The 13,499-nt window shown below is 32.3% G+C and overlaps 1 protein-coding gene across 1 annotated transcript; it reads left to right on the plus strand.

The window, feature by feature from the left end:
* Positions 1-206: 206 nt before the first annotated feature.
* LOC134235813 (phospholipase ABHD3-like) lies at positions 207-10,750 on the plus strand. Its single transcript, XM_062717982.1, has 10 exons — positions 207-386; positions 1,362-1,525; positions 1,617-1,735; positions 3,863-3,923; positions 4,236-4,278; positions 5,346-5,458; positions 5,627-5,803; positions 6,960-7,011; positions 9,809-9,851; positions 10,061-10,750. Exons 1-10 carry the CDS (start codon positions 270-272, stop codon positions 10,240-10,242), a joined length of 1,071 nt encoding a protein of 356 aa, XP_062573966.1. The 5' UTR covers positions 207-269; the 3' UTR covers positions 10,243-10,750.
* Positions 10,751-13,499: the final 2,749 nt, after the last annotated feature.

The raw sequence follows: 13,499 nt of genomic DNA on the forward strand, positions 1-13,499 counted from the left end.
GTTTATAAATAAATCATTTAGCAAGTCGTTCGTAGTTAGATCGATTGGGAACCTGTCTCAACTCTCGAGTCACCCGCAAAGAAACAATGGGTATAATTATATACTGTTATCGCAAAATTACTTTGCAGACACCATAAATTAAAATTGTAGTTCTTCGAATTTGAAGCGATTTGTCCAAAACTAACTTAAGAATGATATATGGAACAACTTAACTTCACTTTCAGACGGATCCGGCGAGTTCGTCCGCTAGTCAGGTCAAACGGAACATCATGAGTTCTCCGTCTGATGAAAGCACTGGTTCATTCTGGGAAAAGATCTCTAGTTTATCTGTTATCGTCTTCTTCATTATCTCATACCTAACTTATTATCTTTTATTTGTTGTTAAGGTAAGTGTAAAATACATTTTGCGTATCTTCATTAAAAATTTAAACGGCATCGCCCTTCACAAAACATCAATCAATCAGCTGATACCTTGATGCCCTGCGTGTGCTAAAACATAATGTTTAGAAATTGTCTTTCGATGGGAAGCTGAAATTCTGTCAAGGAATTGTACGTTATTTTGGCGATCGTGTAAAAGTTTCTAAAATGAGAGTGATGAAATATTTTTGTAATAGAAAAGGAGAAAATATATGGCTAGACTAGGAATTGAACCTATGCGCCTGGCAACACTAGTACTAGTCAGGTGCTATATCGACTGAACTATCCAGGCAAATATCCACAATCCAAATCTTTCCATATTAAATCAGAATAATGAACATTAGAAAAATGTGAGGACCAGACTGTAATCTCAGCAAGATGTCGAAGGGACTAAAATTTTTGGTCTGGTGTCCCTCAACATATCTCAGTTCAGGGCCACACAAAGTGAATCTGGTTTTTTTTTGCCCCAACTTTGACCGCCTTTTTCAATCAATACAAGCTGAAATGAATTAGCTGCCTGCTTCAACTTTTTCCTGTGGACGTCCTTTTAATTCTCTATCATTATAAAACATTTGTTTCAAACCTTTAAATGGTTTAAATCCAAAAATATAAAGTTGTTGATTAATAAATGTATATTTTTTTATGGAAGCATTTCCATTTTGGAACAAGAGCTATAAAACTGAGAAAAGTTCTTTTCAGCCTATATCTTACCTCTTAACCATGTTAACTTTCTCAAATTAACAAGTTATGCTCAATTCTTGTGAATGAAAAGTGAATTCAATGAAAATTTGGCATAGAGAAGAAAAACACTTTACGTACAGTTTTTACAACTCATCTTCGTATAAATATTTGATTTGGAATTCTTAATATTAAAGGTAATGCATGAATACAAAATTAATATATTTATGTTTTACATCTATATGGTTTTACTTTTATTTTTGCAGAAACCTCGCTTAGCATGCAGAGATAAAAAATTTAAAAACTTTCTTCTGGAGTACTGTCCCATTCTCCATGAAAAATTTAAGCCAACATTTTGGTGCTTTGAATCCAGAGCTCAGACTATAATGAGAGCAATCCTGAAGTCTTCTCCACGTGTTTCCTATGAGAGGTAATAATTCCATTTGAGTTTTATTTTATTACGGTCATTTACGGATTAATTTTGTGACTTTTCAACAATAAACTTGATTTTTCTGTTTCAGTGAACTGGTTCTCTTGCCTGATGGAGGACAGTTATTACTTGACTGGTTCGATAACAGTGAGTCGGAATTTAAGGATGTAAGAACTCGCCCCACGATTCTCTTATTACCAGGACTGACAGGTGATTATTTATTTAAATCATATACCCTATAAGCAGAATTTTAAGCAAGGATTTAATTTTGGCATTATTAGTGAGAGTGCCAAGATCGCTAAAATTGAATGCACTTTACTTGTAATAGCTTCTTTAATGAGCTTTTTTAAAATCGCTAAAATTACATCTCACTAATAATAAAATACCAATTTTTAAGGACAAATTATTAAATTTGCATCTTGCTAAAATTTCAACTTACACGGTATAAGGAATTCATGGGTTTCAATAATTTTTACTGTTTTACAGGCTGGGCGCAAATTTTGAATCTATAATTTACCATTTTAGACAGAAGTCTACCACTTTTTTAGCTCACCTCAGTCAAAGGCTCAATACTTTGTAAATCTATATAAACTATGAATCAATACTGAATCGATTAATTTAATTTTCTGCTTTTTCCTAGCCAAAGTGCTTAGGTGAGCAATGTTGCCCCTGTGTCTCTCATTTCATTTTATTTCCCTCCTAGAGCTTTTGATAAAAAATCTTCCACTTTTCTACAAAATCCAATTTTGGTTCACTTGAGTTGAATCATTTTTTAAAGCACATGGGACTAAACTTGGTCATAAAATCTCATGGGATTTAGAGACATTGCATGATTTCAACTAAAAGCATACAAACACTTTTTGGTGCCAGTGTTTAATGAGGTTACAATGACAGGTGCACACATCTCTGTCATTACATTGGTTACAAATTTACAATAAATTTTCCAGACATTCTTGGTAAGAAAAAGACAGTACAGTGTATATATTATTCTCCTAGAGCCTATACATTCTATGTGTAAATCAACCTGACCTTGAGAGTAAAATATAATCTATCAATTATGAATGTATAAAATATTTTACAAAGTTAAAACTACATAATTTTATAAATTTTTGAATGTTTTACAGAATAGAATCTTATGCATCAATTTACACAGGAAAAGGAAAAACCTATCAGTAACCTAGATCTAAGATTGTATACATCAAGGAAGCACAGCAATATGTGCATGATGATATTATTTTGTATGGAGCTACATACATACATAGTAACATGCGTACTAGACTAGTACTTGTATGTTAGAAATTGATCATATATTAAAGACTTCATTTGATATAATTTGATATATATATATATGCTTACTGCTGTAGTTGATTCCCAATTGTTATTTATTTTGACCTTGTTTTAAATTTAATATACTGCGATATTGAATTGGCATCTATTTTCTTCCAATCATATAGACAGCAAACTATATCATGACATTGTGAAGTTTCTATTTGAAACTGATATAACTGATTTGAAGTGATTTGAAAGTGCATACCTGTAAGTTTACATACCGCTTTCAACAGTCATGCCTTGGATTTGTGCAATATCAACATTAGACATTTATAAAAGAAAACTGGATCAATTAAGTGTTTACATGATCCTTTCTTATTTTGTATAGTACTCAAACGTCACCCAAAGAAAAATGACCCCAAAAAAAAAAAAAGTTTTTTTTTCCGATTTAGATGGACGGCAAACAATCAATAATTTTATTTTTGGCCTTAGAAATTGATCATATATTAAAGACTTCATTTGATATAATTTGATATATGCTTACTGCGTAGAAAGGATGACCTTGCTGCATTCCTATCTTATCTATAGACAGAACTATATCTGGTGCAGTCAAGTGATTTGAAAGTGTACCTGTAAACATATTTATCAGTGATAACATTCAGGATTAAGGTATCACAGAAAAATTTTTTTAAAAAAAGTTTTTTTTTCCCAGATAAACAATCAATGAAGTTGAACATATTCTTTACATATTCCACAAAATATAAATGCATCTTCAGTTAAACACCTTTGGTTTTTTTTTTTTTTAAAAGTTGTTTACTGCAAAGGCAGAAACATGGCAGGAAATAAATTTATTTGCACACTTGTTCTTTGAATGAAAAAAAAAAACCGACAAAAAAGGAAAAAAAAATAAAGAGACCTGGCACTAATTTGTTAAAGTAAAAACAGCTCTATAATAAATGAAGTATGATATATTGGCATTCTCTTTCGTCTGTATTGATCCCTAGAGAGAACAATATATATTGATGTTATTGGCCTATAATGTGATTCATGTTATATATGTATTTTCAGGCACGAGTAACGAGTCGTACATAACACATCTGGTACATCAGGCTGCACAGCATGGCTATAGGTAAAATGGAGATTCCCTGACACAAGGACTGTTTATTACTTAATTAAGTAATGATAAAGTAAACATTTAGCTTTACAGTGACTTGTTGGCTTATTAATCTTCTAAATACAGAGTTGCTGGCTCCATTATGAAGTAGCTATTTAAAATACTGCATGTTGTTTGGTTGTTTACAGTCTACCAAAATGTATATAAAAGATAAATGTCACACCTGATAATGGCATCCTGATTCAAGCAGAGAGCTGAAATCCTCATCAAGTCTCATTAGATATTTCAATCATACATGTATGACTGTCACTACACTTTGTTTTGTAGGTCTGTTGTATTCCATAACAGAGGAATGAAAACACAGCTGTTGGTAAGTGTTTATCAACATCAGTAATTTTTACAGGCTCATTCTGATCATCAGAAATTTCTGTTTACTTACTAACTTAGGAGACACATTATCTCAGGAGACACATCTCAGTAGACATTAATTATCTCAGAAGGTACTCATTATCTCAAGAGCAAATACTGTACTTTTCGTAGACACACTGACAACAAATTCTAAAGCACTAATCACTTTGTATCAATATACGATATATCATGCTGAAAAGTAACTTCCAATACGTATCGGACAGACATTTTTTCTTCAAATTCTGTTTAAAAGATGGAAATTTCAATCACCAAAGATTATATTTTACTTTTTTGGATTAAAACCTTCAATAATTATATAATTTCTAAGGAAATAATAATTATTACAAATACAAAGAGAAATTTTTTTGAACATGTTGATTTTACTGTCATCAAAAGTTTTAATTGAAGTGTTATTTTTAAAGACAATGAGACAAGAACTTTAAAATGGGTAATAAAACACTAAAGCCAATATATCGCATATCGCTTTAAAAAGTATTGTATCGTATCGTATCGAAATTTTTGGCTCTACAAAAACAGCCCTACACTGGAACAGACCAATGCCTACTGAAACATACATTAGACGTACTTTTTTCCACGGGGTCATAATTCTGCAGAATCTCAGTTTCTATATAATCCGGGGGTAGAAAATTTTCTAGATTGTCACTATATGCCTTACATTTATATTGAGTACGCTCGGACAAATTTCCAAGGAAAATTTGTGATGGCATACATAGCGTACAGTAATATCACGCAGAAAAAAGTACTTCTACTGTAGTTTAATGACAACGACCACAAACTCACAGAAAATTAACAAACATACTTGTTGACTACTACAAAGGTTTTAATATACTGATACATGTACTTCAAGAGGTTGATAAGTAACAATCACAGATTTAAGCTCACAATTTCAAACTGACACAACAATTCCATAGACATACCATACCAATAAATGTTTGATTTATATTTTGATTTTCTTTTTTTGGAGTAAATGTAAAACTTTTGCTAAACCAATGTTCCCTATAACTTTAGACACCTAAGACATACTGTGCAGCCAATGTGGAGGATCTGGCCTATGTGGTAAACTTACTGAAGGAGCGTTTTCCAGAGGCACCATTCATTGGAGCAGGAATTAGTCTGGGAGGGTAAGTTAGACTAGAGATGCCAGTCCAAATGATTATTGGAAAAAATTGGGCATAGCACAAATGTTTTCAAAAAAATCAAAGCAATAATACTTTACTTTTTATATATGAATGACAATATCTTTATATTTCTGTGACAGTGATATAAGATCTTAAATTCATGTTTTATAGAATGATTTTATTTAATTACCTTGCCAAACTCGGGGACCAGTGTAAGCTGGAGGCTGGTATGTGTATATCTGTCGCCTGGAATGTGTTCGAGTCAGTACTGGAGATAGAGAAACCTGGGCTAAACCGACATGTATTGAACCGAACCCTGGCTAAAGGACTGGTTAATCATGTCAAAAGGTGAGAATTTCTGTAGATTTACACTGCTGTATACTGAACTGTTACAACAAATGTTACAATGAATTTGGCTAAAGCAAGCCTATATATAAAAAACAAGCAAAATTGCAGTGATATACAACTTTTGCTTCTTCATGACATTTAGTCAAATTTTCACTGTATAGCACTAATTTCTGAGAATTTCTGTCTTCATTTTAAGCATGAACCCATTATAAGCAGGCCTTACTATTAACATATTCTACCGCATCCCTTTATGGTGTACAGTTAATTCTCGATAAACCGCCACCTTTTGTAATTTAGAAATCATGGCGGTATAATGAATTTGGCGATGATTTGAATTTCCCATATTTTAGGAAACAAGAAGTAGAGTTACCGTTCTTAGAAATACCATAAAGCTTATCTATTCTCATAATTACATGTACATGTATACAAAACATATTTCTAAATTTTAAAATACTTCAAGTATTTTTTATGTACAATTTCTTTAAAACAAAATGTGCTGTTATGAAAAAAAGACATGTACATGTTAAACGGCACGTCTGATATTGAAAAAAAAATTGCTGGGTCGATCGTGTGTTAATATATGAACATTGACAGTACGTAAAATAGTTTCTTGAATAAATTTATTGTTTATGGCATCATTGATCGTGAAACGTTCACAATTTATACCGTATAATCATTTTAAAGCAAACTGCATTTATTGTTTAAAGCAGAGATCATCAAAATAATATCGCATTCGGCGTACTTTCACAACTACCGCTTTTTTAAAAACAAAACAACAGAACAAAATCATTGTAACTGTTCATATTAAAATTATTTTGTTCTTTTAATTTTAATTTAATTATTTAATTGCGTGTACCTTGTCCGGCTTTGCATGCTTTACAACAGGGATAGCGTCAACCAATTAGCCGCAAATGCATTCAGTTTTGACCGCACGCACCTGTGGCGGTATATAAAATTAATTAACACTTAAAAATGGACGTTTGTTTTGAAAACAGGGTGGCGGATGGTGGCATGAACGAATTTGGCGTTATAAAGAGAATTTTATATAGCAGGAAAAACGTTCTTGAGAAATCATGGCGGTATTGTGAAAATGGCGATGAATCGAATGGCGATAATTCGAGAATTGACTGTACATCAATTTTTTCCATCCTTGCAGTAATATGGCTCTTTTTGACAACCAGTTGGAAGATATTGATCATGTTCTGCAGGTATAATTTTACTATTAGGCCTAGGATTATCAAACTTTGTTTGATGCATCTTGGGTAAAAGGTGTGTAGCACACAAAAAGTAGGTAGATTGGCGGTTTTAATTTCACTATGATATAGCCAAATATGGAAAAATTTTCCGGCCCATAATAGAAAACTATAAGACTTACAATCATCAAACTTGGCCAGTTTAAAAACGTTTAAATGGTTATACGAAATTTCAAGGTCACTTTCTTTGATTTAAATGAAATTTTTAAAAAAAAATCGCAATTTTTACTATTCATTTACACATCCCAAATAATGAAATTTGAACACCGTCCTTATTAAAAAAGTGTTAAACAGTATACATGTATTTTTTTAAAGGATTTGACAGCAATTATAACAAACATTTGTATGCAGAAATCCTACCTCTCCCATTCGTGTAATTTGAAGCACGGTTCACAGCTAAGATGAATTTTGATACAGAAAATTGCATGTGAGAGAGAAATTAATAGTTTTGAGTGTGCCACCCTACACAACAAAATCCATCCCTTGAGATTGGGCAAATGTGTGAGTCCTGTGGATTAAAAATAGCTCTTCTCCCCCTCACATGTTTTAAAATGAATTTAATCAAAAGTAATTAAAACTAGGTGAATATTGCATAGTAGACTAATCTTATATTATATCGTGTGTTAACATTATAAAAACATTTTATGGGCTTCTTCTCTGAAACCACATGTCCATATGAATTTTATACCAAATTTGGTATACAAAAAAGCATCTATGGGTCATATGTTTTAAAAAAAGTTATGGTAGATTGCAGACCCATTCATCTATTGGTATTAATGAGTAAACAAGCAACCAGTTAAAGAAATTAATGAAATCTTTAAAACTCTGATCATCTTATGATGACCTGGACATCAAGCAGTCAAACTGTTTGTTGAATGTAATAGCATATGTCATTTGATGGCCAGCCTTTTCTACCAAAATTAATTTGGTATAATTAATTTGGACTAATTTGATATGGTTTAATATGATGGGCATTTGACAAGGTCTAATACAATTATATGAAATCCAAAATGATGTAATATTTATTATAACTAATGCCTACATCACAGGGGATGGATAAATATTTTTAGGAATGGAAAAATCACAGAAATTTAGTACATAGTTATGATAAGCTAAACTGTTGAAGAAAATTGTAATTTTTGATGGGCGTATCATGCTGTGGCGCGGCACTTTATTATCCTTATACATTTTTTTTTAATTCTGCATACTGCAATTTGTTTTGTTGTAATTGTTTTCAAATGATTTAAACATATTTCTGTGGTATTAAACCAATGAACTGTGTGCATGAATTGTTTTATGTTTCAACATCATAAAAATCATGTTCCAAAATTGTGAATTTTACACAAGAAGTCACATGACCCGGAAATGGAGTGTCATAACTGGGGAAGCTAGGCCTTGCTGAAATACCTGATTAAATATTGTTTCTGTGTAGGGCACTTTGAAAATGATTAGATGTTTGAAAATGCATTATTTCTTTGAAAATATTCTTCTTTGCTCCTGGGTATTACCAGGGGTAAATAAACTAACTAAGTGTATAATTATGATGAGCAAGAGTGCTTCTTCCAAAATTGTGAATTTTATGGCCCAAGTGTCAGGGGTTCTAGGGCTAGGGCGGGGCTCTATAGATTAGTGAAAATGCATTATTTCTTTGAAAATATTCTTCTTTGCTCCTGGGTATTGAATAAACTAACTAAGTACATGTACATAGTTATGATGAGCAAAAAAGCCTCTTCCAAAATTGTGAAATTCATGGCCCCTGGGTCAGGGGTTTTAGTGCTGGGGTGAGCTTTATTGATTATATAAGGAAAGATGAAACTCATGTGGAATCATCCTCAGGTAGTGTAGATTCAAGTTTGTTCAAATCATGACCCCCGGGGTTAGCGTGGGGCCAAATGGCCGATCAAAGTTTTACATAGGAATATGTAGGGAAACCTTTTAAAATCTTCTTTTCAAGAACTTAAAAACCATGCTTAGTGATATTTATAGGGAATCATCCTCAGGTAGTGTAGATTCTAGTTTGTTCAAATCATGACCCCCTGGGGGATTAAAATTCAAGCCACCCCCCTAACCTCAGTAAACTTTCAGTTCTGATCCGATATGTGCTTTTTCCTAGCCAATTGCTCAGGTAAGCGATGTGGCTCCTGGGCCTCTTGATCTCTTTGTTACTCTGATCTACCTCTGGGTATTAAGTACTGTAAATCACTTTTTATTCACGAGAACTTTATTTTCGCGTAATTATGCGAGACCGTGTGCTCGCGAAAATTTAATTCTTGCGTATAATAGCATTCCTTAAGATTATATAGAGTACTAACCACAATATTTGCGAAAATTTTCTCGCTAATCAAGAGACGATGACTATCTCACGAAAATAAGGTGTTGCGAAAATTCAGTGATCTACAGTAACTAGAGTAAGCATGCTAATTGGATAAGTATGATAAGCAATGGTGCCTCTTTTAAAATTGTGAATTTCATGGCCTCTGGTTTAAAACATGACTCAAATTCAATTTTCAAAAGTTGTTACATGATACTCAGGTGACCTATAAGGCCCCTGGGCCTCTTGATATCCTTTAATGCACTGACAAAGTAACTTTTCACTGTTATAATTATAAAACAAAATGGTGTTTGGGATTCATGTAGAATCTGTAAGTGATGCTCAGATGTTAAAAAGAAGCCACTTTAGCTAAATGACTAATATAAGCATTAAATGAATATTGACTGTCTACAGAAAATATATCAGTGTCCAATCTCATAGTTGCTGAGGTGTAGCCAAGCCATCTGTGAGATTGATCAACCCAGTATATTTCTGTAGACAGTCAGTAACAAACCTTGTCTAATCCAGAAGTTGTGTATTCTGAAATCTTGCAAAATACAATGTTAACTTAAATCTCAATTGCTTAAAATCTTCTCTAGCTCATTCTTATGAGTATTCAGTATTATTCATTCACAAAGAATAAATGTACTATTAAAGTTCTGATATTTGAATTCCGTATGTTTCTAATTTTAGCAATACCAGCTGAGGAAGCAGAACAGAATGACAATATTGCCATAGTGATCACCTCTCATGGCGGCCATATTGGATTTATGGAGGGGCTGTTACCTCGACATGAAAGTTACATGGACCGGTTATTTTCTCAGTATGTTAAGGCCGTGTTCACTCACGGACAGCAGCACCTTAAACAGGACTAAACTGGATCCTTAAGGATATCAAACCAGATCTACCAATATCTTCATCACTGTGTTCAGATCTAAGTCAGTTTTTTTTGGGTTGTTTCTGTAATATTGTCTCACACTTTAGGGTACATGTATGTATATTGCACATATTCTTTTTCTTTGAGCATATAATCTTATCTTAAAGAATAAGGGATATTCCATTTAAAACTCTGAGGGGGATGCAATTAGTCATTGAATTTTTTTCTGTGCGGGAGGGGGTATTGCTAATTTCCATATTCTGAATAAAGTTAATTTCTGTTAAGAGAGGGGGGTCAATCTAGATTTGATCTACATGTACTTAGGCCATAATAAATAAATTGGGGTCTGCATACCATAATGAAGTCTAATAAAACAAACCTCTCTCTCTTTTTTGAGAAGGGGATGCCTGCTAAGGCACATGCTTGTTTGACTCAAACAAAAAAATGCTAACCCCTTTATAAACCATTGTCGTAATAAGAAGCAGATGATCTAGTAACAAAATTAGTGCATACCATATATACTCGCCTATAAGTCGGTCCGCCTATAAGTCGGTTGTATTTTTTGATGTTATTTTGGTGGTATTTGCCATTGACCCGCTTATAAGTCGGTACATTTTTTTGCCAAAATCGGATGACTATTTCAAGGTAATCCATTAATGTTTTAACCCGGTTTCAATTGATAAACTAGTATTTTTTTTTAATGAGACTGATATTGAATCATTAAACAAACAATAATGAATTCTAGATAAAATAAATTATTAAATATGTATACTTGTTCTTTATAATATAAGAAAACATCAATTATCATATATATAAACATTTTCTAATAAGATAATCGTCGCAAAAAATGCATATATAATTTATTAATTTTCAGCGTCTTATAAAAATACCAATCTCTATTTTGAACTAAAGGGGGGGGGGCCTATAAGTCAGACATAGAGTTTAAGACCAAAATTTAACTCCCCAAAAACTGACTTACAGGTGAGTATATATGGTATATAATTTATTTAAAAACATAAATTTTCTTATAATAATCCTTATTCAGAATTTCCATAAGAATTGCAAACAAAAACTGTGGGACATTAAAAAGCTAAAAAGGTGTACCTTTCTGCAAAACCCTGATGGGGATTTACACCCGCCAAAAAAACCCGCTATAGTAACTGATAGTTTAAGTGACTATAACTGAGGTATTTCCCTGTTCCTAGGTCTTGAGAACAAATCTGCTTTCTACAACAAATTTCATATGTGTATTCTGACCTACAAAAGAATTTTGAAGCTAGAAACTTGCCAAAAAACTTTTTATTTGTGATATTTGCGAAGCTTCATGAACAAACAGTAGCATCTGTATAAATGTGCAACATAAGATTTTTAAGCGTAGTATCTGTTAAGGTTTAACCTTTAATTCCCTGTACAGGGTATCACTGAGAAGGATAAGGATCAAATAACGGTCTTTCCATAGTCGCTCTTAAAGTTTAGGACACATCTGTCTGTTTGCAGGAATGTTTTCGAGAGAGAAAAATAGTCCTACATTTTAATTTAAAACACTTCATGCTAAGAACCTACTATCATATGTAAAACAAAACACACATTCACAAATGTTTTTTTATATACCTTTTGTTGTTCTTATCTCGAGATTTGATGGAACAAACACCAGTTCATTCTAAATCAGTGATTAAACATTCTACGCATTTAATAAATTATGTACAATATTGATGTTTTATGTTAGTAATTTTGTTAACGTTATACAATTTTATATGAAATTTGCTTCATTGAGAGTTCACTTGTACAACTTTTTGACTCCCATTTTACCTAAAACAATCATTTGGCTGTTCTATTCTAAATACATTTCTATATTTATATATTAAGATACAGTTCCTTTTCTTTTCCTAACATGTTCTACTGCTGAAGTTGAGGAGATTGTATTCTAGTAAGCTGATAAAGATCTGTTTGTTCAATAAAATACAAATAGGCATGAAACAAAGTTATATACATGCATATTAATTTTTGATTTTGTCAAAATACTTCTCATAGATATTAATAGTGACTATTAAAACATTTAAAGTCTTTTATTTATGAGTCCTACAGTTTTGGTTTCATTTCATTAAATGGATACATGTAATTATCTCAAACTACTACTTTTGAATCTTTGGAACAGTCTCTTTATAATAAAATCAATGCTGTTACTTTTTACTGGCAATTCAGTTGGAAATATCATAATCACATTTCACTGGTCTATATCATGTTTATATATCAATAGAGCTGATCAGAGGCATCCTGAACACATGCACTCAGGGCAATATTTTATAGTTTGATAGTTTTGTTTGATTTAATTAGTAGTTAATCATTGAATGGATCAATTAATAATATTTGCAATCACTGTATAAATGGCAACCACATGAACAAAGTTTTGTGTAGATCTTCCAAGAAATCCAATGGGCTTCTAAAAGAAATGGGGTGTTCCAGTACATGTATGGACACTCACTTATGTATGGACACTCAGTTATGTTCCTGTTTTTTCCCAATTTTAAACCTATTTTGGCTTGCCTGAGCCAAAGATATTTGAGCTTTTTGATTGAAATTTGTTCTTCATTCATATTTCTGTTGCCCCATAGTTCAAACTCAAAGGTCAAGAGGTCAAATGTGCTGATACCCAAAAAGAAAGGTCTTGCTAAAAAGAATTTACTTATGGATTATGAAAGTCCTGGCTCTAACCAATCAAAAGTTGTGACTGTTAGTTAAAGATGGTCAAAGCAAAAACTACAGCCCCCACTCCTTCATCAATGGGGTTATTAAAAGAACAGTAAAATAAATCTTATTAATAATATATTTACATGTATCATTCCTAGTTTTTAGATGTTCAATTTATCTATATCAACTTGGAAGAGAAGGTTTAGGGTCATTTTTTTCATGGGCATTGAAATTTTTCAAAAGAAATAGTGATATACAAAAGATGAACTAGAAACCAAGCACCCTTACATGCATTATTTGACTTGGATTCAGTACTGTATACTGGCCTTTAGAGCCAGGTGAGCATGTTGACCCATAGCTCTTTTGTATTGTTTAGTAATATTTATAAATGATATCTAATCAAGAAAAATTATTGTTGTGCTTGAAAAAAAGATTTACATAACCAGAATTATGCCGTCAATTGATTTGTTGGTTAAAAGTCTCATTTTTATACATATGCAAGCAACAGAAAAATGATGCCAGAATATCCTCATGCAGTAACTGTTGATTAGATAATTGTTTTTACTG

Source organism: Saccostrea cucullata, unplaced genomic scaffold (assembly GCF_032062105.1).
Source record: "Saccostrea cucullata isolate Sc308-1 unplaced genomic scaffold, CSIRO_AGI_Scuc_v1 ctg115, whole genome shotgun sequence".
Classification (NCBI taxonomy): Eukaryota; Metazoa; Mollusca; class Bivalvia; order Ostreida; family Ostreidae; genus Saccostrea; species Saccostrea cuccullata.